This window comes from Dermatophagoides pteronyssinus, unplaced genomic scaffold, assembly GCF_027571235.1.
Source record: "Dermatophagoides pteronyssinus isolate colony J.1.1.1.1 unplaced genomic scaffold, Derpt_VIB-CSIC_2022.12 sq0003, whole genome shotgun sequence".
Taxonomy (NCBI): domain Eukaryota; kingdom Metazoa; phylum Arthropoda; class Arachnida; order Sarcoptiformes; family Pyroglyphidae; genus Dermatophagoides; species Dermatophagoides pteronyssinus.
The window spans coordinates 779,025-806,939 of NW_027461527.1; the positions used below are offsets into that span (position 1 = coordinate 779,025).

Genomic DNA, 27,915 nt, shown 5'->3' on the forward strand with positions numbered 1-27,915 from the left:
ACGACGGCGGCGGCGGCAGATATTCCATGACAACATTGTTTTATCCATTCGATTCTATTTCTACATAGCACTCTTTGCTAAGGTATCCGTAGCCGATTGGATCACATGGAATTTTTCTTTTTCATTAATTCGTGTTAAATTCAAAAGAAAAAATGTTGATCAATTTTAGAGGAAAAGTTTTACGAATTAATAATTTTAGATTTTCATCATCATCATCAGCAGTTAGAAAGAGAAATACAAAACAAAATGACGAAATAAAATTGTTGACCAATGATGAAAATAATTTTCCCTTGTTAAAAATTTTACCCTTTGGTAATGTTCGTCGTGAACAAAGAATTTTGATCAAATCAGAAGTATGTTTTCATTGTTATTGAACGTTTGACTAAATGTTTATCTTCCAATAGGTAATAAGCCCACGTTATAAACGTTTAAAAGAAAATTGTAATTGGACTAATGTATGGCCAACAGCAAGAAATTTTCATCCAGCAACCATACCATTACCTATTCATATGAGTTATGTAGATGATAATAAAATTAGTGCACCAGTTGGAAAATTTAATAATCCTGAATTGTTAAAAATACCAAATTTTTTTCATCTAACACCAATCACTGTTAAACGACAATGTGAAGCAATCAAACGTTTTTGTACACGTTGGCCAAAAGCATTAAAAACTGATGATGATTGTCAACGTCATTTTCCTATCACTATTCGTACAAAAGATTTTGTTTTCAGTGGTCCATCTATTCGTTGGCCAGATTCAAGAATTGTTGAATTATCATTTAAACTTTCCGGTTTAAAATTAGATGAACATTCTCATGATAAAATGAAACGATTATTAGCACATCGTTATAATCCCGAAACAGATATAGCAACTATTCGAACCGATAGTTGTCCATTACGTAAACAAAATTATGATTATGCTCATTATCTACTAACAGCATCATATTTTGAATCATGGGTATGTTATTTATATTCAAAATTTTATCTATATCGATAATAATTATTTTTTTCCACAAAACAAAAAAATAGAAAATAGAAAAATGGGAAACAGAAAAAGAATATAGTGATTGGGAAAAATATTTTTGGAATCAAAGTAAATCACGTGAATCATTGTTAAATTATTTAAAAAAATGTCAACCTAAAATATCAATCGAACAATTGGAACAACAATCAAATGTTAAACAATATGCTGATGCTGTAATCAAATTATATGGTGATAATGATGGTATTGAAAAATCCGAAACAAATGAATCATTAAATCAATATAAACAATCAGTGTTGAAAATTTTATTTGCATAATAATTTTCATTGAATGTTTTTTTTGTTTATTGTTTGTTTCGTTTGGATGTAGATAGAGAAAATGTCCAATTCTATTATATTATATGTAAATGTTTTTGAAAATAAAATTTCTATAAAATTAAATTCTTATCATTGTTTTTAATGATATCAATAATGACAAGTAAAAAGAAAATCAAACGTTGTTACTGTTCGGAAATCAATCACGTACGCCCATTAATTATGTCAAAACAACCAAATTACACATCCAGCCAAACAACTATATGTATTTCGTATAGGAGATGACATTTGGTGATCTGATGATGATGATAATAATATTATAAATAACAATGTAAACATCATCTGTATTGAGAAAGAAATAAAAAAGAAGATGAAGAAGAAGAAGAAGAAAAACGATGTTCCTATGGAGTCAGTACATTACCAATGGTAACTATCATGAAACAAAATAAGAAAATTTTTTTTGGTTTCTTCCTACAACCATAAATATATTGATGATATTTCACTTGTTTATTGAAAGTTATTTATGTATTTGGACTTTTTCCTATTATCATCATCATCATAGAGATCCTCTTCCATCAATTAATTTAGTTGGATAAAATCCGTTCAAAAAAACAAAACCAAACTAAAAACAAATCAAATCATTTCGATCATCATCATCATCATTATTATTATTCAAATTTTCATCTTGAAAATATCGATTTTATTTTGTGTGCAGTTTCTTTTTTCCTAAATAAAAATCAATCATTTCACTACGATTAACATCATCATCATCATATTCATATTCATCTTATTCTTCACTACTATTATCATTAAAATTTTAAAAAATGACTGAAAGTCGTTTCGGTATTTTGTATGCGATTACACGTATTGTATTGGTCGTATTGATTCTCTTAATGATTATCATCAATATTGTTCATATTGCACAAACAAACCAAAAAACCGAAGATATTGTTTGGGTAGTTTTTTCATTTATTTCATTAGCAATCGGTTTAATTGGTGTTTGGCGTGAACATTTTCTTTTTTCATGTACATTTGCCGTTATTTTATTAGTATTGGCATGTGTAAGCGGTGCATATGGATTTATTTGGCTACAAACAACCGGTACTGTTATTCTTATTTTATTGGCTATTCTATTTACATTCATGTTATGGGATATGGGTAATCGTCAAATGAATGTACCGGATATGTGTTAGAATATTCACCATTTTCCAAAAAAATAAAACCAATGAAAACATAAATGAATAATAACCCAATGTTTGTTTGTAATGTAATTTTTTTTCTGTTGCTTCAAATTGATTCAATTCGATTCAATGAAAATGAATAAAAATAAATAAATTTATAAAAAAATTTGACAGATTAATTTCTTTCGATCGTTTGAATCAAAAAAATCAAAAAAAAATCCAATCAGAACAGGGAAAAAAATGATATTTTTTGATTCAACAAGTTCTATTGGTTAAATTCAATTATGACAACCAATCAACAAAAAAGAAGGTAGATGGAGAAAAGATTCTACCAACAAAAAAACTAAATCAACGTAAAGAAAAAAAATCAATGGTGATAATAATAAAACCACTTCAATATTGATATTGTTTGTTGTCAATGATGATTGATATATATTTTTTTTCTCTGATGGTAATGGTTATAATCTTATCAGTATCATTTTATCATATCATCGATGGCAATAACAACAACAACAACAACAGAAAAATTTCTTTTTACTGGTGTTTTTGCTCGACCAAAAAAAAAAAAATACCATTATCATATTTATTCCAATATATATAAAATTACCCGACTAACAAACACAATCGTGTATTGAGTCACATTAATTGGCTCAATTTTCTGCTTTTTTTGTATTTTGCATTTCTGTTTTTTGCTTTTTGATTGATGTGTAACATACACACACACACACAAACCATTGAGATATTGATGACAAAAAAAAAGAAGAACTAAATTATTATCTATATATGTGGTTATAGCAAATCTAATCATAAAAAAATAAAAATAAAAATTGAATTGAATTGATAGTATGATTATCTCATTATCATTGAAATGAATGAATGAATGATTGGTAGCTCTCATCATCAACATCCCAATAATAATAATGGTAATGTGTCGATGTGATTGCCGTTTGCGATGAGAAAAGAAGATCAATTTTTTTTTGTTATCATCTATTTTTCTAACCGCTCGTTTTTTGCATGTTTGGTATTTCTTTTAAATTGGATTTTGTTTGTTTGTTTGTGTTTGTATGTGGGTGTCGACCTAGAATTTTTTGTTTCTGAATTTTTTCAGTTTAGTTTTTTTAGTTAACAAATCATGGAATCATTAATTGAAATAAATAACAATTTGATTGAAAACAATGTTGTTGGTGATGTTGATGATAATGAAAAAAATGTTAAACAAATTGATTCGATTATAAATCAAAATAATGATGATGATGATGATTCATCATCAACAACAATCGATAATCATATTAATTCAACTAGGTAAGATTTTCATTTACCAGATTTTTTTTTCATTGTTCCATAATCGTTTGATCAAATTTTTCTTTTTCTGTCGATGTCAGTAATTTTGTTGACAGTAATAATAATAATGATACTAGTCATATCGATAATAAAGATGCCAATAATGATAATGATGATGGTAATGATAATCAATCTGATTCTAACATCATCATCAATGATGATGATAGAAAACCGGATCATGATTCAATGAAAATGTTTGTCGGACAAATACCACGTGATTGGTGTGAAGATGATTGTCGTCGTTTATTAGAACAATATGGTGAAATTTATGCTATTAATATACTCAAAGATAAAGAAACGAAAAAAAGTAAAGGTAAGCCAATCAGTCAGTAATTTTGTTTACTTTGAAATTTATTTATTTTATTTTTACCTTCTCTTTCTTTAAACAAACATTATTAAATTATGAAATTAATCATTTTTTTTTTTGTTTTCAAAAAACAAAATCAATGTTTACATTTATCATTTATCATTCACATAAATAGGATGCTGTTTCGTTACGTACTATACGAGAAAAGCGGCACTCGATGTAATGTCTATTTTGAATGTTTTTTTTTATTTTATAAAAATTGTTCGAATTATTTTATTTTACTTTTTTCGTTTTATTCCTGTGTTCCATATGTCCAAATAATCATTGGTTTTAATTTCTTATCGTCAAATTTTTTTTCTCTGTTTGTTTGTATCCATGTTTTTATGTTTTAAATGTCAACAACGAACAACAACAATAATAATAATTGTGTACAGGCACAGAATGCTTTACACAATCTTCAAAAACTTCCATCGGTAAGTTTGGTCTGTTTCTTTTTTATTTCACTTCAATATTTATTTATTTATAAATATTTTTTTCGGGTTTCGGGTTTTGTTTTTGTTGGTTTGATTTACATGCTTTGCATACATTCATCCGACCCGAAAAAAAAACACATAACCATAACCATAAACACGCCCATATAAAATTATCTATACACCCAAACTATCATGATAGATAGAAACTTCAGAAAGAAAAAAAAATATTAATTATCCATGTCATTTTTGAATTTCTTCATTTTTGTCGTCGTCGTTTTTTTTGTTTGTTTTTTTTATTTGCTGCCATTTTATATGTATGTCATAGTTTTTCTATGTCGTAGTCATCATTGTCATTGCTGCCATTGCCGTTGATGGTTGCCGTCACAATCATCATCATTATCATCATCATCATTGTCAGAATCGTAAACGATTCGAAACTGAATTTATTCTTTTGTGAAATTCATAATTTTTTTTTATATTAAGTTTATTATTCTGTGATAATGTTTTTAATTGTACATCATCATTGAAACTATTTCAACATCATCATCATATCGTTTTCATTAAAGTCAATTTCAACAACAACAACAACAACTAATTCTAGTTTTTTTTCCTCTCAATTCTCGATTCTATTTTCTTCATCATCATTGATGATTGCTATAAATAAACGATGATGACGATGATAATGTGTGTTGAAAAATTTTTTTCCCTCTAATTTTAATAACACAGTTCCAAGAATCCAATCTAAATTTCGAAAATATATAGGAAACAGAAATTTTTTTTCAAACTTTTGAAAATTTGTTTCATTCATTTCAAACACGCGTTTTTTTCCATTTTCGTTTTTTGGGAAAAAAATCGATTTTTTTTGCCGAAAAAAAGAATCGATTTTTGGTTTGGCTAGTCAAGTTTTTGTTTTTCAACTCGCTTCATGAATTCAATCAAAATTGCCAACGATCCTTAAGTATACAGGAAGAATTGTTTTTTTTTAGTTTTCTTCCTTCACTTTTTTTTGGAAACTTCAATGAAAATTTGTTTCAAATGAATATCATTGTCTGTGTTTAATTGTTACACATACAGACATTCGGAAATCCATACCATTACTATTGTAATGATTTGTATCGATTGAATTGACAATTTGAAAATCAGAAAATCAGAAAATCAAAAAGAAAATTTCTCAATCTTCAATGATGTCATAAACAACAACAAAAACAACATCTTCAGCCAAAAAAAAAAAAATATTAATCATAATGATAGCCACTATAGTTTATTGTTCAATTGAAATTCTTTTCAATTGAACAATTTTCTTTTTTTTTTTTTGCTATTCAGATTAACAACAAAACTTTTATGCTCTGTTTACTTTTTTTGTTGTTTTGTTGTTGTTTTCATTGTCATCATCGGATTTTGTTGTTGTTTTTTGCTTTCGATAAAAACAATAACAACAACAACAATTTTCTTCGAAATGTTCATCCATTGACGACAACAAAATGGAAGAAGAAAAAAATTCCTGAAACACAAACATTTGAAATGCTTATACGGAAAAAGAAAACTTGAAATATTTTCGATAGTTTCGGGTTAGTTTCGGCATTCACTCATTTTTTGTTGTTGTTGTTGTAACCATCGTGATTGTTTGTTTTGAATTTTTTTTTCTAGTCAGCTCCCCTTTTTTTCGAACGGTTTCCGCTCGATTTTTTTTCGTTGTTGTTGAGATTGTTGTTGTCACTTTGTTTTCATATTTCATATTTTATCGATAATCATTTCTTATTTTAAAATCCGAAAAAAATTGTTTAAAATTTTAATGAATTCATAAAACAAATCCTGAATAGTAGTGAAAAATTGTGGATTTACACATTGAGTAAACCTTTTTTTTCCTGACTATTTTGTAAAGAAGCAGATGCATTTTAAAAGTATTTTTTTTCCCATCAACACAATAAATGATATCTACCTGCACCAAAACATTCTTGAAAAAAAAATTCATTGTCGTTTATGGTAACCAGAATTATTATATTCTATAGAAACCAAACAAAAATTTTTTAAAAATTATTCGTTCGATTTCTTTTTCCGCATGTCTGATACATAAATGAGGTAATTTTTTTTCTTAAATGTTTATTATCGATTGTTTTTTTTTTTTGAAATTTGTTAGCTTTCAAACATATCCAACATCGATATTTCATCATCATTTTTTTTAACCAGAAAAAAAACATCGATCAAAAAACATTTTTTAAAAAATTTACTATCCTCTTCTTTTCATTTTATATTTTCATTTACAATAATAATGATGATGATGTAAGAATTTTTTTTCTTCCAAAGAGTTAATCGTTTGTTGTTTTCTATTTTGATGTTGAATATTTTTTTTGGAGTGATAAAAGTTTTGAAAATTTATTGAAAAAAAAATTTCACTTTTTTTTCTGTTATTATCCAACTTATTATTATTATTTCAATGGAAATGAGAAGCAAAACAAAACAAAAATTTAGTGCGAGAAAAAAATATATATTGAAAACGATGATGATGATGATGTAATATATAACAAATGATGATCGATAAAACGAGTAACGAAAGAGAGTGAGAGAGAGCAAAAGAGAAAAGAAATACTTTCAAGAAAGAAAGAATGAAAAAAAAATCGAAAACAAAGATAATGATATAGAGTTATATAATATGACAAGATCAAATAAATGTAAAGTTAAAATCGAATGGTAAAAAAAAAGAAATTGACAACAACAACAACAAAAAGAAAATTTGAAATTCATTCCAATTGGAACAAACCGTACGTCCCGTACTGTATATATCTCGGTATTTTTATTTCTCTATTACTTTGAATGCTGTTGCTGTTGTTGTATCAAATACTCTTCTTCACAAATCATTTGACTTTGACAATAATAATAATAATAATAATTTGAAGAAAGAAATTGGAAAAATTGATCATTTCGTTCTGTTTTCAGTGTGTTTTGTTTGTTTATTTGTTTGTTGATTTTCAATAATACTTTATTTTTTATTTTTTTGATACGAAATTATTTTCTGAACCTTTTTTTTCTCTATTTGGATATTTTTTTTTTACTTATCTATTTCCTTTTATTCATTTTTTTTCCTCGTTAAATTTGTGAAAAAATTTAAATTGTTTTTTATCGTCATTTTTTTTCCTAAAACACAGTGCCGAAATCCCATTCAAATGAAACCGGCCGATAACGAAAATAAAAATGGTTAGTTTTTTTTGGTTAGATTAATATTTATTTTTTTTTTACTTGTCTCTTTTACTATCCGGGTTTTTTTTCGTCCGCTAAATTATTTCGGATAATATTGTAATGTAAACAATCAAAAAACAATTAGATCGTAAACTTTTCATTGGAAAATTACCAAAATTTATTACGGAAACTGATATTTTACAAACATTTGAACAATTTGGCCAGATTGAAGAATGTATTATATTACGTGATAATCAAGGACAAAGCAGAGGTATGTGTTTGATGATGATTTTAATTTTTTAATATCAAAAAAATTTCATTTTCTATGCTGATATCACAATGATTGATTGAAATTTGATTATTGAACAGAAAAAAAACAAAAAATAACATTTTTTTTTCTTTCTTCACATATATTTTTAATATTCAAGGATGTGCATTTGTTACATTTTCCACACGATCAAATGCAACACAAGCGATGCGTGAATTGAATCAGACAAAAATATTTGATGGATGTTTGGTTCCTATTGTTGTAAAATTTGCCGAATCAAATCCCGATCATCATCAACAACAACAACAACGGCGTCAACAACAACAATCAAATTCTCATAGTAATCTTCAATCACCGATCACAATAATGAATGGTCTTTTTAATACGGCTCAATCGCCTATAGCTGCCGCTATAAATCTATCAACACAGCCATTAGTTTCCTATCCAAGGGTCCATGCTCAATCACCATATACATCGATTACATCATCAACCGGGACGAATACATTGTCGCCAATAGATCCAACAAATTCTGCTTATTTTAATAATTTGATAAAGTTTCAGCAACAACAACAATCTCAACAACAGCAGCAGCAACAATTGTTAAATATATCCACATTAAATCATTCTCCGGTGAATCCATATTCAACAGCTACAGCAGCAGCAACTATACCAACAGAATTGACCTATCCGAATCTGATTCTTGGAACTAAATCATCAGTGGCATCATATCCACCTGCAGCAGTATCGACAACAGCTGCTGCATTGATAGCTTCGGGTCAAATTCCTGCTGCAGCCTATCCTACTACGGCAAATATAACAAATTTAGCAATGGCGGCAAATGCAAAATTGGCCGATTCGTTAACGATGGCTGCTGCTATGACTGCATCATCACCATATCATCATGCCTATCATCATCATCACCATCATCCTGCTGTTTATCATGCCAAACATCATTTTGGTCTAACGACGACAGCGGCAATGAATAATGGCAAACAGATCGAAGGCCCTGATGGATCGAATCTATTCATTTATCATCTTCCAGGTTAGTTAAAAGAATCATTTGAACAACAACAAAAAAAATCCAAAAAAGTTAAAAAAATAATGAGTTTTTTAAATTGAAGTTTTTTAATCAAACTTTTACTATCTAAATTGTTTTTCTTCAATTTTCTTTTCTCACACACATTTTGATCGAACAAAATTTAAAATGTCGGATTACAATGTATATTATAGCCGAATACTCTGATTATGATCTGATCACATTGTTCGCTCCATTCGGTAATGTTGTTTCTGCCAAAGTTTTCATCGATAAAAATTCAAATCTAAGTAAATGTTTCGGTAAGTTATTGTTTTATTCTTAAAAATTTGGAGAAAGTTTTTTTTTCTTTTTTTCCTACTTGCTTCAATGACAATGATCCAAATTGATGTATACTTTGATTTTTTCTCATTTCTAAATTTACATATTGTCTTCTATCTATTCATTCATTTTATGTCTGGTCTTTGGGGTGCCATCACCATCATTCATTGAATTAATTCCAATGAATGATGATGTTGATTGCAATGTTTTGACGGACCAATGAACCAAACATTTCCGTTTTTTTTTGCTTCCTACTCATAATGTTTCTTATTTTCATTTTTTTTGTTCTTTTTTTCTCTTCCTTTAATATCATACCACCATATATGATGATGACGACGACGACTACAATGATGATGAATTGTTTTGAAGGTTTTGTATCATACGACAATCCGGAATCGGCACAAAATGCTATCAGATCAATGAATGGTTTTCAAGTGATGAATAAACGTTTAAAAGTACAGCTGAAAAAAGTTCGTGAAAAACCGTACTGAATCATCATCATCATTATAATAATCAACATTTTGCCCAAATAATTTTGCCAATAAATGAAAAAAAATCGGATAACAAAGAGAAAGAGAACGGCCAACCCTTTTTTATATATGAATTTATATTTCAACTAGTCACGGCAATAAATTTTTTTTTTTGCAATGATCCAGAAATATTCAATATCTTTTTTTTCATATTTGATTTTTTTTCCTTGCAGACACATTCTATTAACGATGATTTCAAATAAATAATAAATTTTCATAAGAAAATTCATTGGTTTTCAATAATAATAATAATAATATTTTTTTTGTCATATACATACGCAAATTCATTTAATGAATTTTTTGTTGTTGTTGTTGTCAATACAACATTAATTTTCTTTGGAAAAAACAAAAAAAAATTAAATCTATATAGAATTGGCTGATTTGGTTAGCCTTGGAATCGATGATCATCTGATGTGTATATGAAACAGAATGAAAAAAAAAAACAATCTTAATCATTCCCATTTCCAGCCAATGCCATATACAAAGTCATTTGAAATTATCGTTTCAACCCCATATCAATATTATCCCCAGTCAGTCTTTTTTTTTATATAAAAAAAATAAAATAAAATTTTGATTTATCAAAATTAATTTTGTCAATATAAATTTTGTTAATGATAAAAATGTAACATTTTACAAGAATATTAAAGCAAAATCATTTATCTCTTTTTTGGTTTTTTTTCTAAGAAATAAAATGGAATGTGAATGTTTTTTCTTCATCTCTGCTCACCCGTCGTGGTTGTGTTTTGTTTTGGTTTAGTTGTTTTAATGATAATGATGATATAAAGTCATTTGATTGTAACATTGTAAATCTATTTGATTCTATAAATGATTATTTATTTCATTTATTCTATTTACGAATCATGATCATCTAAAATATTTATATTGAAAATTTCATCCATAGTTATTTGTTTTAATTGATCTTTATCAATTTTTTGTTCACACATTGGACAATAATTATTATTATTGTTATCATCATCATCATTACCATAATCATTATTATTGTTTGTATTTTTAATCGTTGTTGATGATTTTAACAATTTCAATAGATAGGTTTTTATGGCTGGAAATTGACAATGAAAACATTTTGTTAGATCTGATTTGCGGATATGCATTCCACTTGCAATACAAAATGGTATGGCTGTTCGACATCCATTGCAAACAAATTCATCATCCAAAACTGATTCGCTACAATATGGACATGGATTTGATTCGATAGCTAATTCTTGTCGAAGTTCTTCATGACTAGATATTCGTTTTTCTGAAGAAGCTGATTTACGTACAAGATTTTCGATTTTTTTCTTCAATTTAGAATCAATTTGATTAAGATTTTCTTGTTTCATCAATATAAAAGCATATTTTAGTGCATTACGCATATAACCAGCTCGAATACATTCAACAACAACAGACGTTAAAATCTGAACAGAATCTACAAAATAGATAGAATACATTATTTAAAGTTCAAAAAAAAAAAAATTCTTGACAATTTTCTTTATTGACTACTTACGTGAAGGAAATTGATTAATATTATCATAAACTCTTATCAATAGTTTTGCACTTATCTGATGATCACCGATCCGTATCCACAACTATGTTGAATTGAAATAATAATGATAACAAAAAAAAAAAAAAAAAGAATAATGAACAAGAACAAAAGAGTTACAATGTTAACTTACTTTGGCCAACATATAACTATGTATTAACATTAAATTGAATACCATTTCCGATGGTATTGCTATATGATTTTTTCGTAATTCAATACACATACTAAAAAATAGTTGATGTGCATTACGATAATTACCGGACATCTGTTCTTCTCTAGCAATAATTGTTGCCGTTTTTGCCGCTTCAGCATAATATTTCAATTTCATATATAAACGAAAAAGGTATTTAAAATCTTTTGGTATACCATCCGTTTCACCCATTAAATAATCTAATATAAGTCTTGTGATTTGTTCATCATGTACACGAGCAGCAACATCGATTGCCATTGTTAATGCTTCATTTTCCATTTTTTGATGATGACTATTCGAATCACCATTCAATTCAATTGTATTATCGTTGTTGTTGTTGTTGTTGTTATTCATCAATTGACGATTATTATTTATTGAATTTTGTTGCATTTTCGTTGTAGATTCCAACAATAATTTAACGCCTTTCCGCCACATCCGTGCAATGCAATAAAATTTACCAGCTTTGAATAAATTATTCTCTTGTTCATAATAGATGGCAATCGTACGGAAATGTTGTAGATTGGTTTTTCCATTTCCATTATTCATTAAATTTGTTACTTTTTCTCCATTTTTATTATCATTTGACATTGGATCATTAGTTTCAACATTTTTACCATCAACAACATTATTATCATTATCATCATTATCATCATCAATATCAGCTGCATGATATTGCATAATATCAGCATAAATATCCATTTGTCCTGTTGTCAATGCTAGATTATATGCATCATCATAACATTTGGACATTATTAAAAATTCAATAGCTGCTGTCATATCATTAAGACGTTGAAAAAATCTTGCAACTAATTTTGCACCAGCAATCGATTGATGTTCACGTACAATTTTAACGGCTTCACCCGGATTATTAAGATGATCCAGGTTAATGCGAACAACATCTTCCCATCGTTCAGCTTTCCCATATATTTCCGCTGCATGTCGAAATTGTTTTTCCATTTCTTTAATCCGACCATATTGGCCAAGAATTTCTCGATCCGATATTTTCGATATAAGACCAGACAATTTAGCTGAATTTTTTACCTTCAGATACAATGTAGCTGCCTGATTATACTGTTGACATCGTTCATATAGAGTAGCAGCTTCTTGAATATGATTGAAACTTTCCAAAATTGATGCACATTCTTGAATCAATTTAGCATCATTCAATTGGTTGGCAATTGTTAACGCTTTTTTAAGATTACCACATCGAATTGAATTTCTTGCTATTCCAGCCAGACAAAGTTGTTTATGTTCACTGTTATCGATCAGTTCTTTTGATTCATTTTTCATTTTTTCATTGTCGTTCGCTTCATCCGATGATTGATTATTCAATGCGGCCTCGAAATTTTCCAATGATTTTGAATATTCTTGACGTAATTCTTGAACAAAAGCAAGTTCACGAGAAATAATCGGTATATCGTTGGGCAATAAATGTCGTGCTAATGCTAACGCTTCATTCCAATGTTGAAGATTTTTACGCATTTCCAATGCTCGTATCGGTTGCGATGAATTAAGAAAATGTTTCTGTGCAAGATCATAATTGGCCAACATTTCGGCCAATAAGCCACATAAAAGACTATGTTCTTCTTGATTACGATAACGTTCCAGACAATAAACGATTGTAAATTTATACAATTTTTGATAAACACAAATGGCTACATTTAAATCTAAATCCTGAATGGCTGCACGACCAACAGCAATCCATAGATCTTCGGATTCATCTGAACCAAGAAAATTACAGATTTTGATTGCATCTTGATAACGACGAAGTTTAAGAATATTACGAAATACATCACGTTTAAATGTTGATGGAATCGTTGTATTGGAGTTATTTTTGATAGCATAATCATGAGTGGATAGAACAAAATTTGATGTTTTACCACTTTTTGTTTGACATACTACCACACCGTTATATAATAGAAGTGGATATTGTCCACTTGGGATTTTCATACGACCAACAAAATCGACAATCGATCCATGTATCGTAGTTAATGGTGATGAATAAACATGAATAAATTTATTATCACAAATAGTAAACACACAATGATCATGCATCCAACTTTCCCATAAAATTTTTAAAGGTCTTGATGGTACATGATCGGTTGGTATTGATATCAATGTTTCACCATAAACATTATAAACATAAGCTTCATTTCTTGAATCAATCAAAACTAATCTTGTACCATTTTGATTACATTGAATCATTTGTATTGATTCTCGATGTCTATATACAACAGTCATATCCCAATCTTCAATAATAAAATATATAATTGTACCATTATCAGTAGCAAATATAAGAAATTCATTGGTTAAACATAATGATGTGACTGAAATTTTTTTATTATTCATTCCAATTTGTTCCTGTTTTTGGCTATCCGGATATAAAAAATACTGTTGTTTATTATTATTATTATTTGATTGAACATTAATATTTTGCTGACGTTGTTCAATCGGATGAAATTGTAATGAACCATTTGTAAACAAAATAACCATATAAAATTGATTCAATTTAATATCTTTGATTATTCCTGTATATTCACATTCTTGTGGTGGCATTTCAATTTCCGTAAGTATATAAAGCCATACTTTATTGTTCATTGCAATAGCTAAATGAAATGGACCAATTGCTAAACGTGATGGTTCAATTTCAATACGTACAATCATAACCGAATCTTGTATCTCTTCATGTACATTGAATACAGTTACTTCAAGTAATGATGATAAAAATGCTAAACTAGTACCACAATTATCACCAATAATTTTTAATTGTGATAAATAAACATGAATATTTCCCGAATTTGAACATAATGCTAATAATTGTCCATCGGCTGTCCAATCAATTTGAACAATTGATGGTTCATCATCAACAGTAAATACACTTTCAATATCATTATGTTCATAAAGATCAAATATTTTGATACTGTAAAAAAAAATTTTCATTACAAAAATAATTTAAAAAAAAATTTTTGTTTTAAAAACATACTTATTTTCATCACAAGTTGCAATACGATTATTATTCATACAAACATTAAATGTTGTCATCGATTCTCTATGTGCTTTAATCTGTAATAATTCCACACCGAAATTTTTCATACCCGTTGATATGGTTATAATCAAACCAGATGTAAATGCAATGAAAATATTTCCACTCGGATAACAATAATAATCGATAATATTTTCATACCAATCTTTAAAATTTAAAATAAATGAATTTTCACTATCCTGTATGTTTAACATATATAACATTCGTTTGTTCAATACAAGACAAACACCATTTTCAATATTATTATTATTATTCGATTTTGTTAATGTTGATGATGCTGGTGATGTTGTTATCGTTGTATCCTGATATGAATAAAAAAATTTTACATTTGATCCATCACCTTTTAATGTATTATGTATTAATGTATCACCATCTTCATTATTAACAGTTAATATATGATCTTCACCAACAATAGCAAACATATTGGCTGTACCGATTGAATTCCAACAACAGCTAATAATACGTTTATTATGTTTACCATAAATTGGATTTTTACGAGCTGTTTGATTATTATAAATTAGTATATTTCCTTTATTTGTACCTAATAATAGATTAGAATGATTTAATTTTGACCATGATATTGTTGTTAATGTTTCTTTCATTCCGGAATCAATTTGTTCCAATTTATTTGTAATAGAATTCCAAAGAAATATTAATGATGAACGATTTGTTATAATTGCCAACCAATCACCATCTTCATCCCAACAAAGTGCTGTACATAAACTTAATTTTTTGGAATTTTATAATTAAAAAAAAACAACAACAAACAAACATTATAAATCAATATAACAATTAATATAAAAAGATAAATTATTTACCCAAATAAATTAATCTGATCAACATGTTCACCATGTCTATTATAAATATTAATAATATTATCAGTTGAAATGGCTAAATATTTGGATTTTTTTGTCTGCCATTTAAATAGACATTGATCATTGATATTTGATGTCATTGATGTGCATGGTATTGAATAGATTCTTTTCATTTTTCTTGTTTTTTTTGTTTTGTTTCTTTGTCTGATTTAATTTTCATACAAAATAATCAAAAAAGATTTAGTGAAAAGAATAATCCTCTTAGGATGAAAAAATTCTTATCGATTTTCGTATTTTTCGATCGAGCAACTTTATTAACAGGTTCGCTACCAGCGACGCATATGTGCGTCGTTTTAGTTCTTTATTTTGAGCCCGACGACGCAAATATGCGTCGTTTTTGTATTTACATTTAAGCAAATATGCTTGGTTTTAGTATTCACATTTGATCGAATTTGCGTCGTTTTTGTTTTTACATTAGATCGAATATGCTTGGTTTTTGTATTCACATTTGATCAAAAATGCGTCGTTTTTGTTTTTACATTAGATCGAATATGCTTGGTTTTTGTATTCACATTTGATCAAATTTGCGTCGTTTTTGTTTTTACATTAGATCGAATATGCTTGGTTTTTGTATTCACATTTGATCAAATTTGCGTCGTTTTTGTTTTTACATAAATGCAAATACTCGTCGTTTAAGATTTTACATTTATTTATCGATTAGATTTTTTCAAATTTCTTATATAATTATTTTTACAAATATGCGTTGGTTTTAAAATCATTGCCATTCAAAGTTCTATTATAAAAAATTCAATGGGCTGTGGTTAAAGATTTGTTTCTCAAGCGCTGGTAGCGAACGAGTTAACAACAAAACGAAAACTGTATTGTCATATTTTCGGTGTTTTTTCTTTTCTGTTGATCCATTGTTTTTTTTCTCATTTCATTTCAATGGTTACCATAGTGATTTCGTGAATGGTAACGGTGTGCGTGTGCTGGATTTTTTTTCTTTCAAAAAGTTTTTTTTTTTGCTTCGAAATCGATCCATATTTTGGACCAATGGACAAAACTCGAACCCGAAAAAATCGAGCATCAAGATTGATGATGAAAGAAATTTTGGAGAAACTGAAATTTAGAAAAAAAATTTAATTTAAATAATTTTTTTTACAAAAAAATATGGTGCTTGACAATAATTGAAAAAAATTAAGAAAATTTTTTTTTCAATTCTCCTCATCACACTGTCATCATTCATTAACACAATTTTTTTTCATTTGAAAAATTAATTTTTTTTGTTCCCTATTTTTATTTCGGGAGAATCGTCCATTGGCGATGGTGTCACATCAAGGGTTTTTTCTTGGTTTTGTCGCTAAAAAAAGCTGTTTGCCTTCATTATCAAACAGAAACAAAAACAAAACAATATGTCATGATATACGCGGCAATCCAAAATGTAATGTGTTTCAAACTAAGAACCAAAAATCATGACCAAAAAAAACGAATCCTATTTGAATTAATTCAATTATGGTATACTCGAAACAAAACAAAAGATCTAAACGATCTAAAACAAGCAGAAAAAAAAGCCGACCAACAATTGAATTTAAATTGGAAAATGAATCAAGAAAATGTGAAAATTATTTTAAACTTGAAAATTTTTTTCCAAAAATTGAATCAAAACAAAACAACAAAAAATATATTATCGAATGATGATCGTCATCACGATGATGATGATGATGATGGTAACAATGTTCCTTTCCCAATTCCAAAAACAATTTTTTCTTTTTTTCTTTTTTTTTTCTCATTTCATTTAACGATGACGACATTTTGACTGAATGGATGGATGGATGGTTATTTATATGATGTTGGTACTAAAATGAAAAAAGATCATAGAAAAAAAAAGTCAAATTCCTTACACTTTCATCATTGGATCACTTTTCTCTCACTCTTTTTTCTTTGGGAAAAAAAGAAATCATTTGGGAAAATTGTTTTTTCAACATTTTGTTTGTCAAAACTTGTTTCATTCTATAATTATGTGTAGTATTTTTGAATGTTTTTTAACGGAATTTTAGTTATATAGGCGAGAAAAAGTAGGAAAAAACAAAATAATGTTTTTTCCTCCATCATTTATCAAATGAACATTTCATATATAATTTAGAATAATAAACAAAAAAAACAGCTTGTTAATGTTCCAAAACCGGCTTTTAAAAAAAAATCATTATCATCAATGTAAACTGTTGATATTGAAATGAAAAGATTTTTACTTTTCCTTTTTTTCAGATTGCAATGGTCAACTAACCATAGTCATTCACCTAACTTCAATTTGATAATAAATTCTTGAAGAAGAAAAAAAATCAAAATAAATTAAATCATGAAAGAAACAACGACAACGACAACCAAAACACAAACAAAAATTCAATGATTAATTATGATAAACAAAACAAAACAAAACAAAAAACGGAAAACATATTGATTTAATGGAAATCATTAGTTAGTTATTTTTTCTTACAAGACAAAAACATTAACCAAAATAAAATCATTAATAAATTTTTCATCCATCATAATCCAAATTGAATTTTGTAATTTTCTTTCATTCTTTGTTTTGGTAATGAAAGAATGTCGTAGGCCTACACTGAATCATATTCGACTTACTGGCATTTTTGTTTTCCTTTTGGAAATATTTTGACATGTTTCCCCATACATAGATCAGACTTTAGTGTTTCAAGTCATTCTGGATATATGTGTAATGACATCATTCATATCATTGATTATTAATTGAATTTTTATCTTTTGGCTAGGAATTTATTAATTTGTTTCAGAAATGTGCTGTTTTTTGTCCATCGTTATATAATGATGATGGGTTTTTTTTTGTTTTTGTTTTGTTTTGGTTTTACCTTTATGTTTATTCTTGCTTATCAAACGAATTTTATCTTATCGATTCATTTCACATCATTCATTCATTCAATTCTATGATAATGATTCTATAGTTAATGTATTTGTTTTTTCAAGCTAATCATTGTAGAAAATCCTATCCAAAATAGAAAATAGTTTTTCATTATCAGTCTCTAGGATTTAATAGCTAATCATCATCATTATTATTTCTTTCTTTCTTTTTTTGTTTGAATTCCATTAGTATTCGATACATATTTTCACCACAAGAAACAACAACAAAATGAAAAACGAAGATTCCATTGGACCCGGATATTGACTGTGGTTATTCTCTTTCTTTCTTTCGTTTTTTTTCATTATCATCATTAATGTTGTGATGATTGAATGGTCAATAGCATCAAACAACAACCATAACAAAAATGAAATCTTTTCTCATAAACAAACAAACAAACAAGGAAAAAAAAGATGACCAAACAGAAAAAAAATGTCAAAATTAACTTAACGATCACTAAGTTACTATACAGATCATCATCATCATCACACATAATAAAAATATATTTTTCCAATGAATTTTGACAGAATTTTTTCATCATCTTTTACTTGTTTTTTGCTTTGATGACAATCTTCTGTTTCAAATTCATTTAAATTGTTTTGCTGTTGCTGATGTTCTGTTATGTTTTTCTTTTTTCTTTTTTTTGTTGGTGATGATCAACACACAGTTGATAATTGTCATTATTATCATCATCATCATTTTTCTTCTTATTCGCTGTTGTTATTGTCAATGAAAAGAGAGAATTCCTTTGAGAAGAAATATTTTTTTGCTGTTGAATTTTCTGTTTTTTGGCTTTATCATTGCGACAAATTCTGTGTGTGTGTGTGTGTGTGTGTGTTGGCGAGAGAGAGAAGGAGAAAGAGAATAAGATGAAAAATGTGAAAAAATAAATGAACCAGAAATAGGAAAAAAACCCAACTATTTTCAATGTTTTTGTATTTGTTGGTTGCATAATAAAAAAAATGGGTGTTTGGGTGTGCACAAATAGATCAACTTGATGATGCTAAATGATGATGATGATAGAAATGATGTGCATGCTTATTGTTCAAAATCTGATTCGAGTCGAAGCAATTGAACAAAACAAAACAAAACCAAAAAAAATTCTTTGCTGAAATTGAAAAAAAAAGATGATGATAATAAAAAAGTTATTCTGACAATTCTCATTTCTTATTCTATCACTTTTTCTCTCTCTTCCTTACACTCATTCACCACTTTATTTTATTCCATTTGGATTTCTTTAGGCTAGGCTTTTCGTTTATTTCTTTCGAACCATGGTTCTCGTATCATTAATGTTTTTCTTTTCTTCGTATTTTCGATTGTTGTTTTGTTTTTTTGAAATAAACAAGGCTAAACCGCGCCAAATCCTAAATACATCTACACACACACACACACACACACACACACAATCATATACAACAAAAGAGAAAAACAACATTGGCTACCTCTCTCTCTTATGGTTGAAAAAATATTTTTGTTGTTTGTCGGCGGATAGCATCTTCATTTCACGCATCCAACCATATGGAAAACCATAATAACCATATATACACAATAATAAAAAAGAATCCGATTCGAAATCATCATCATCATCATCATCATCAGTACAGACCAGAAATTGAAAAACCAAAACCAAAACCAAAAAAAAACAAAACATTTCAATTTAGATTTTTTTTCTTCTTCTTCTTGTTTCGAAAACCATCATTTGTTGTTTGGTCTGAAATGAAAAACCAATCATCAAATTATTATTCAATCAAAAGTTTTAATTACTAATTTAATTGAAGAATTTTGATGATTGAATTTTGATGATTGAAAAATTATCATTCAAGATTGTGCATCTAATATATTTTTTTTTTTAGTATGGTGTGAAAATTTACATCTTGTTTTTTTTTTTTGTTTAATTTTTTTCCTCTTAAAGTTATAATGGAAAATTTCAACTTGTTTAAACAAAAATGAATTTTAAAATTTAAATTTTAAAGAAAAAAAACGATAAAAAAAATTCAATTTGTCTTTCTGTGATGCTTGTGTTTACCTGTGTTCATCATCATCATCATTTGAGATTTGAAATTTTTTTCATCAAAAAAATTCATTCCACATAATCCACATCAGGTCTTATCATCACTGGTTGTCGATAATAACATTACATAAACAAAAACAACAGAAAAAACAAGGTAAGTTTAATAATTAATTTCATTTCATTTCCGTTACTGAAGCTTTTTTTATTGAAATTTAAAAAAGAAATTTAAAATTTAAATCGTTTTTTTTTGACAATGAAGGAAAATTGTTTTTTTCAACATTGTTTTCAGTTCTTTTTTGTTTGTTAAAATTAAATTTCAATCACTTTTTTTGGGTTAGTTTTTATTGTTGGTTGACGATTTCTTTGTTATTTTTTCATTGCATTTTTTTTCTCAGAATATTTTATTCCCGATAATTCCGGAAAAAATGAAACAGAATAATTTTTGTTTAGTAAGATTGCTCACTTTATTATTCAAATTGAGAATATTTTGCTTCATTTTCTCTCCCCTTTCTTTCATCATTTTCATATGTTTCATTTTGATGACTATACACACATCGTTGCAGAAATTCTATTAAGATTTAATCAAGATAATAGATTTATAGCTATGACAACAACAACAACAACATTATCGAAGAAAAAATAAAATTGATTCCCTCTCTCCCTCTCTCGCTCGCTTGATTCTTGATACATGTTGAAAATCTTGAGATTTCCAAATCTTCATTATTCACTATTAGGGAGAAAATGATGTTGATTTTTTTTGTTTGTTGTTGTGTGTGAATATTTCAAATGAAGAAACATTATGATCATCTAAAGATGCTAAAAGAATTCAAATAGAAAAATAAAGAAACAAAACAAAAAACAAAAAAAATTTATCGATTCTTGACAGAATTTCGATTATCAAAGACCTTTTAAAAATGACATTTAGCCAATGATGAATGATGATTATCATCATCATCGTTACAAATCGTGTATACAATCATTAATCGTAAGATTTAAATTTTCAATTCGATCAAAAAAAAACATAAAATGATAAAAAATGATATTTACATTATTGTTGTTGGAAAAATTGATTTCCGAAACAAAAAAAAATTTCCGGTAAATAGAATGCCTGAATTTGATTTTTTTATTTCTCATTCAATCATGATATCTTCAATGTTCAATCGACCGCATGATGATGATATTGAATGTTGAAAATGGACATGTTCGGATTGTTTGGCTATCGATTCAAATGTTAGATTCGTCATTGTTGAGTATTTCTTCACTTTTGGTTCTTTCTTTTTTTTTCGAGTTTTTCCAACGAAAAATGGGAATCAATTTTCGATTTTTGTCTTTACGAAGAAAAATTAGGCTTTTGATTTAAAAGTTTTTCCAAATTTGTAGTGGTTGGAAAAGTTTTTCTGTTTTGTTTTGTTTTTTGTTTTCAGTAAACATCTCTCATTCGATTCGTAAATATTTCATCATTTCGAACGTAACGTTATCTATGACCAGTGACATATATATGATAATGATAATTTTTCATCAAAATATCATCTTTTTTTTTCCAAAAGACATATATATGCAACAAATTACTTATTCAAATCTTATGATCATTTACATAGAACTAAATTGTTAAAATCGATTTCAAATTGATTGATTATTATATCCATTATCATACAAAATTACCCAAGAGATCGCAACAACAACAAAAAATTTCCCATTTAGAGAAAAGAATGGACAACAAACAACATCAATGAATTATGAATTCATTAACAAATTGACAAGAATAACAATAAACACCAAACAAAACAAATCAATTGATCATGTTGATAATTTACATTTGATCAAATGATTAATTTTGTTTTGTTTGTTTGTTTGTTTATCTGGAAAACATTTTATTTTTCCCATCATTATCATAAGTCATTGATGAAATACATTATCATCATCATCATCAAACAAAAAGGAAACAAACTTTACCCAAAAAAATTCAATGAATGAAAATTTTGTACATCTATGTCTATTGTGTGTGTGTGTGTGTAATGTATTTTGATTGACAAAATTGAACAACAAAACAAGAAAAACGTAAATGAATAGTGTTTTTTGTTCTTTCAGCAAAATGTAAATTCTATTCAAATGAAGAAATCGAATGAAAAGAATCTTTTATGTTTGAATGGAAAATTTTTTTTTCCGCTTTTTTCAATTATTACAGTACGAACAAACAAACAAACAAACGAAGAAAACAAAAAAAAATCGTACGAATTCAAGCGACCGGAAAGCGTATTGGATAATGGTATGACATGAACAAAAACGTTTGACGTTTACAACAACAACATTCTGTGTTTTTTGAATGAAAGAAAGTAAAAAACATTTTTTGAATTCCCCTTTTTTATTTTACTTGATGAAAAGATAGAGAAAAAAAAACCCGAAAAATTTACCTTTACCAAGGTCAAAGACAAACAAACAAACAAAAACGAGAAATTATCGTCATCATCATTGTCAATGTCTTTTTTGTTGTTGTTGTCAAAACATTCGAATTATATATCGAACGAAAAAAAAAGAATAATAAATACTTTCATTGTATAAACATAACGTCATTCGAATTTTGTTTTTGAAATTTTCATTCATTTTTTACTAATTGATAATAATTCTTGATTTTGTTTCTTTTTATTTTATTTTCTTTTAAAAAAACAGATATAATAACGCCAAACAAACAAACAAACAAGAATTATAAGAATGGCAATAACAACAACAACAACAATTTTACAATTATAATCAAGTAATAATCAACCTCGAAAACTAAGAAAAACTGCTAACTGTTTTTTTGTTTGTTTATTGTTGTTTATTGTCTGCAATAATCATCATCATTTTTTGTTTTACCGAAATTATCATCGGTTACACACATTTGATTGTGAAGAGATTCAATTTTGTCTTGTATTCTTTCTTTCTCTCTCTCTCTCATTCTCTATCTTGGTTGCACATTCATCATCGGAAGAAATAGAAGAAGAAAAAAAAACTAACAAAGTTTATTCATGTCTCTTTAAAGGTTTTACCGCCCTGATCATCATCGTCATTATCATTATCAAGAATGATTTAAATTGATGTTTCCATTTTGCTGTTGTTGTTGTTGTTGTCGAACAAAAAGTGAAAAAAAATTCAGATTCGGATGATTATTGCTGGATATGATCCAAGGATTGTATCAAATATTATAATCATCATCATCATCATCATCATCAACGACAACAACAACAGCAAAACTATGACTAGGCGACATTGTCAAGTTTTGTTATCATAAATTATACGACCAACATTCATACGTCATATGAAATGAATTTGTATATTCTATCGATTCTTTTATTCAATTCATAATGATAACCAGAATGCAATTGAAAGTAAATTCATCATTGAAAAAAAAGAGAGACAGAAAGAAAGAAAAACAGTGAAAAGAATGAATGAACAAAATGAATACAACCTAAGCAACGAACCGAATCTAAAATTCATTTTCTATTTTGTCTAGAAATATATTTTCGAATGAATAAATGAATAAAGAAGAAGAAGATAGAGAGAAAAAAATCTGAAATCATTTCAAATTCCTCAAGAATTTCATAATTTTTATGATCAGCTAAATAATTCTGAATCAAAATCAACAAGAAAATGATGTCTTCTCTATCTCTATGTGTGTGCGTGGGTGTTTTTGATTTTGATTTTTGAATGAATAATTTACCAGAAACAAATAAGATTACAACAAGAAAAAGGTGGAAAAACATCATTAATTTCAAAGTGATTTCTGTTGAAAAAAAAATCTTTTAATGATGACTATTATCATTTCATCAAATCATTTCATTAATCAAACATCATCATCATCATCATTGACTGTGATGACCAACAATAACAACAACAAAAATGATGAAATTGATCCATCATCATCTTCATCAGTGATTTCAGCTTTAAATCAACCAATATTTTATTTATTACAAACAAAACATGAAGATTTATCAATTATCGAAACAAATACTTTAAAATCATCAACTGAAATAACAACAATCGATACGAATACATTATATTTTGCTAATTCAAGTGATCTAGAATTAGCATTAGGTCCATCACGTGATTCAAATTATATAGTTATATTAATGACTATTGTTTATATTGCAATATTAATTACCGGTGTATCGGGTAATCTTATTACTTGTTTAGTAATTGCAAGAAAACGTTATCTACATACGGCAACAAATTATTATCTATTTAGTTTAGCTGTTTCAGATTTATTATTATTAATACTTGGTCTACCACATGATCTAGTATTATTATGGCAAAAATATCCATATGCATTTAGTGAATGGTTTTGTATAATACGTGGTCTATCATCTGAATTATCAACAAATGCATCAATATTAACAATTATTGCATTTACAATCGAAAGATATATTGCTATTTGTCATCCATTACGTTCACATACAACATTAAAATTGGCACGTGTTGTTAAAACTATAATTATTATTTGGATTATAAGTGCACTTTGTGCATTACCAATTGCATATGAATTTGGTATCGTTCAGGTAAATATTCTGATTATACATTATTGAATCGGCATAGTTTTTTGCAATTGCAATTCAATTGATTTTGTTGTTATTGTTTATTTGTCTTTTTTTTTGCAAATTCAAAGGTTATTGATGATGAAGGTCGACCATTTCCCGGTAGTGATCAATGTGCCGTTAAACATTTATTATATGAATATATATTTGAAATAGCAACAATGGTATTTTTTGTCATACCAATTTGTATAATAACTGTACTTTATATATTGATTGGTCTGAAATTACGAGCTTCATCTAAAAGTGTTCATCATACAACAACAACAAATAATAATAATAAATATCATTATCAACAAACAAAATCATATAACGAAGATGATGATGATCATGATGATCATGATCATGATGAATATTCGAATCGTATAAAAAATAAAAATCGTAAAAGTTTTTTACATGGTAGATGGCGATCATCCGGTGGTAAAAAAGTTGATGATATTGGTGGTGGTGGTGGTAGTGGTGGTGAAAATCGAATAAGATTTTCATTTCATCATCCTCAACATAATCATCATCAACATCAAAATCATCAATCAAAAAATGCAAAAAATCAATTATTAACAATATCCGGTTCGGAGAATATAAATCCAAATTTAAATATTGGATCATCATCATTATCATCTATACAATCATCATCACCAATACATTCAACAAACGGAAATAATGGTAAAAATATTGATCATCAACCAACATCACCACAACCACAATTACCAATAATATCATCATCATCAACATCATCACCAACAACAACAACAAATGCATTACAACATTCAATGTCCATGTCGGTTCGACGACAGAATGCATCACGTCGTGCTGTTATTAAAATGCTTGGTAAGTAAATAATTTTTTTTTATTCTTCAAAATTTGAATTTTGATTCTTTTTCCGGAATTGTGTGAAATGAAAAAATAAATATTCACAAATTCACATTGAATTATTTATAATGGAAAATTATTTTTCATTTTTTATTTTTCATAGCAATAAAATCCACTAATCAAATATTATTTTCATTTTTTTTTAAATTCTCCCATCTCCTTTTCTCTCTTTCTCGTTTCATCATCATTTTCATCCGGATTTTCAACGAAAATTTCAATGGACAATCATCATTCGTTTTTTTCCAACCAATTTTTTTTCACCGTTAATGTTTAATCATATTATTTGTGTGTTTGTGTTGGTGTTTTCATATAAATACCGAATTCTGGAATTTTTTTCATCCTGCTACTGATCAACACAATCGGGGAAAAAACCGATTAAATGTCCACAAATAATATGTTTTGTGGATTTTTTTTTCTATTTTCGTACTAAATTATAATCGGATTGGCAAAATAAAAAAAAACTAATCATATGGAATGAATTATTATTATCTATCCGTAACGGAACAATCATCGATATATCATTAAATTCTCTATTGTAGTGGCCGTTGTAATTGCATTCTTTTTCTGTTATTCACCATTTCATGCACAACGTGTTATGGCTATTGTAATGGCACGTAATAATGTTAAAGATGAATATTTTATACAAATATTCACATTATTAACACATATATCTGGTATTACATATTATCTATCATCAACAATGAATCCAATATTATATCAGATTATGTCAAAAAAATTTCAATTAGCATTAAGAGAAACATTACCATGTTGTTTCTATATATTTTGTTTTTTTCATCATCAACGTAATCATCGCAATTATCATCAACGTAATATTATTGGACAATCAAATGCAAGTGGTTATCGTAATTCAAAATATCATCATCGTCATTCAAAACAACAACAACACCATCATCAACAACAACAACAAGAAAAAGAACAATTTCGTTCAGAAACATTACAATCAATTGATGATAATACGAATGTAGAAACATTATCATCATCAACAAAATATCAAAAACAACAACAACAATCATCGGCAATAACAAAAACAAATCCAAATGAATTGGATTTATCAAACTATTGTAATTCATCATCTAATCGATAATAATCAAAATGAAATCATTTTTATCAGTAAAAAATTTGAAACATTGGAAAAGAAAATTCGTTACCACCGAGCCGGTAATTGTGTAGAAAATCCAATCGAAAATAACATTTTCAACAACACGTGATCCAAATGAAAATGCTTTTTTGTTGTCATTGTTTTTGTCTTAACACCGAAAAAAAAACTCTGCATGTTGATCAAATTTTCTTTTTTCACTTATGGTTGTTGGTTGTTGTTATTGTTTAATGTTTATCAAGTTGAAAGCAAAATTCTGTAATGAAATTCAATTCAACAGCTGCAAACAACAACAACAACAACAACAACCGCACAAGAATAATATCAACAATCAAAAATGAAATTCGAGCTAAATGAATAAATATCCAATATCAAAAATGTATTTATTTTTATTTATAATTTATTCTCAAACAAAACAAAATAATCTAAATGTAAAATACGAAATGAAGAAATTACATTTGATCATCATCATCATCATTATCTATTGATAAATTTTGTATCATCTTCATAAATGTCGAACACCGAAATCTTTTAAATATAGCAAAAATCTGAATGAGAAAAAAAACATCAATTCAATAAATATATTTGTTATTTAAAAAAAATTCCGTATTTATTTAAATTTTCATTTTTTTCTAAATAAAATTTTTCTGTTTAAAAACATTTAATTTGATTTATATATTCAGCAAAGTTATTTTGAAAACTAAAAAAAAGATGCTATTCGAAAAAAAATTAATGCGACAAAGTTTTCTATTTCCTTTCTGTTTGGCCAATGGATTTTTTCAAATGACAAATTTTGTTTTTTAGAAAAATTTTGTTTTCAAATCATCAGTTTTTATCAAATCGGATACAATATTCGAATAAAAATTGTGAACATTTTTATCATTTTTTTGTTGTTTTGTTTTAAATTCGTTGG

The 27,915-nt window shown here is 27.2% G+C and overlaps 5 protein-coding genes across 8 annotated transcripts; 4 read left to right on the forward strand and 1 right to left on the reverse strand.

Moving 5' to 3' along the window:
• The first annotated feature begins 17 nt into the window (after positions 1–17).
• On the forward strand, positions 18–1,989 carry mRpS35 (mitochondrial ribosomal protein S35). Its single transcript, XM_027341202.2, has 3 exons — positions 18–353; positions 405–959; positions 1,031–1,989. Exons 1-3 carry the CDS (start codon positions 153–155, stop codon positions 1,298–1,300), a joined length of 1,026 nt encoding a protein of 341 aa, XP_027197003.2. The 5' UTR covers positions 18–152; the 3' UTR covers positions 1,301–1,989.
• Positions 1,925–2,646, forward strand: LOC113791420 (uncharacterized). The gene has a single exon (XM_027341203.2). It carries the CDS (start codon positions 2,122–2,124, stop codon positions 2,488–2,490), a length of 369 nt encoding a protein of 122 aa, XP_027197004.1. The 5' UTR covers positions 1,925–2,121; the 3' UTR covers positions 2,491–2,646.
• Positions 2,647–3,610: 964 nt separating this feature from the next.
• Positions 3,611–10,046, forward strand: bru1 (bruno 1). 2 transcript variants are annotated; one of them, XM_027341195.2, is made up of 9 exons: positions 3,611–3,780; positions 3,861–4,132; positions 4,302–4,345; positions 4,561–4,599; positions 7,743–7,791; positions 7,919–8,044; positions 8,202–9,083; positions 9,272–9,376; positions 9,765–10,046. In XM_027341195.2, exons 1-9 carry the CDS (start codon positions 3,611–3,613, stop codon positions 9,884–9,886), a joined length of 1,809 nt encoding a protein of 602 aa, XP_027196996.2. In that variant the 3' UTR covers positions 9,887–10,046. The 2 variants fall into 2 exon arrangements, with proteins under 2 accessions (XP_027196996.2, XP_027196998.2); XM_027341197.2 differs by lacking the exon at positions 4,561–4,599.
• A 438-nt stretch (positions 10,047–10,484) lies between these two features.
• Positions 10,485–21,932, reverse strand: Oseg6 (intraflagellar transport protein Oseg6). Of its 2 annotated transcripts, XM_075825198.1 has the most exons (6): positions 21,498–21,921; positions 15,517–16,632; positions 14,639–15,421; positions 11,599–14,575; positions 11,430–11,511; positions 10,485–11,351 (listed from the first exon to the last, which is right to left on the reverse strand). In XM_075825198.1, the coding sequence occupies exons 2-6, from the start codon at positions 15,684–15,686 to the stop codon at positions 10,777–10,779; spliced, it is 4,587 nt and encodes a 1,528-aa protein (XP_075681313.1). In that variant the 5' UTR covers positions 15,687–16,632; positions 21,498–21,921; the 3' UTR covers positions 10,485–10,776. The 2 variants fall into 2 exon arrangements, with proteins under 2 accessions (XP_075681313.1, XP_075681314.1); XM_075825199.1 differs by lacking the exon at positions 15,517–16,632 and having other exon boundaries at positions 21,498–21,932.
• Positions 20,322–27,580, forward strand: LOC113797147 (pyrokinin-1 receptor-like). Of its 2 annotated transcripts, none has more exons than XM_075825201.1 (4): positions 20,322–20,604; positions 23,118–24,982; positions 25,090–25,843; positions 26,425–27,580. In XM_075825201.1, the coding sequence occupies exons 2-4, from the start codon at positions 24,233–24,235 to the stop codon at positions 26,988–26,990; spliced, it is 2,070 nt and encodes a 689-aa protein (XP_075681316.1). In that variant the 5' UTR covers positions 20,322–20,604; positions 23,118–24,232; the 3' UTR covers positions 26,991–27,580. The 2 variants fall into 2 exon arrangements, with proteins under 2 accessions (XP_075681316.1, XP_075681315.1); XM_075825200.1 differs by lacking the exon at positions 20,322–20,604 and adding an exon at positions 22,268–22,716.
• The last annotated feature ends 335 nt before the right edge of the window (positions 27,581–27,915 follow it).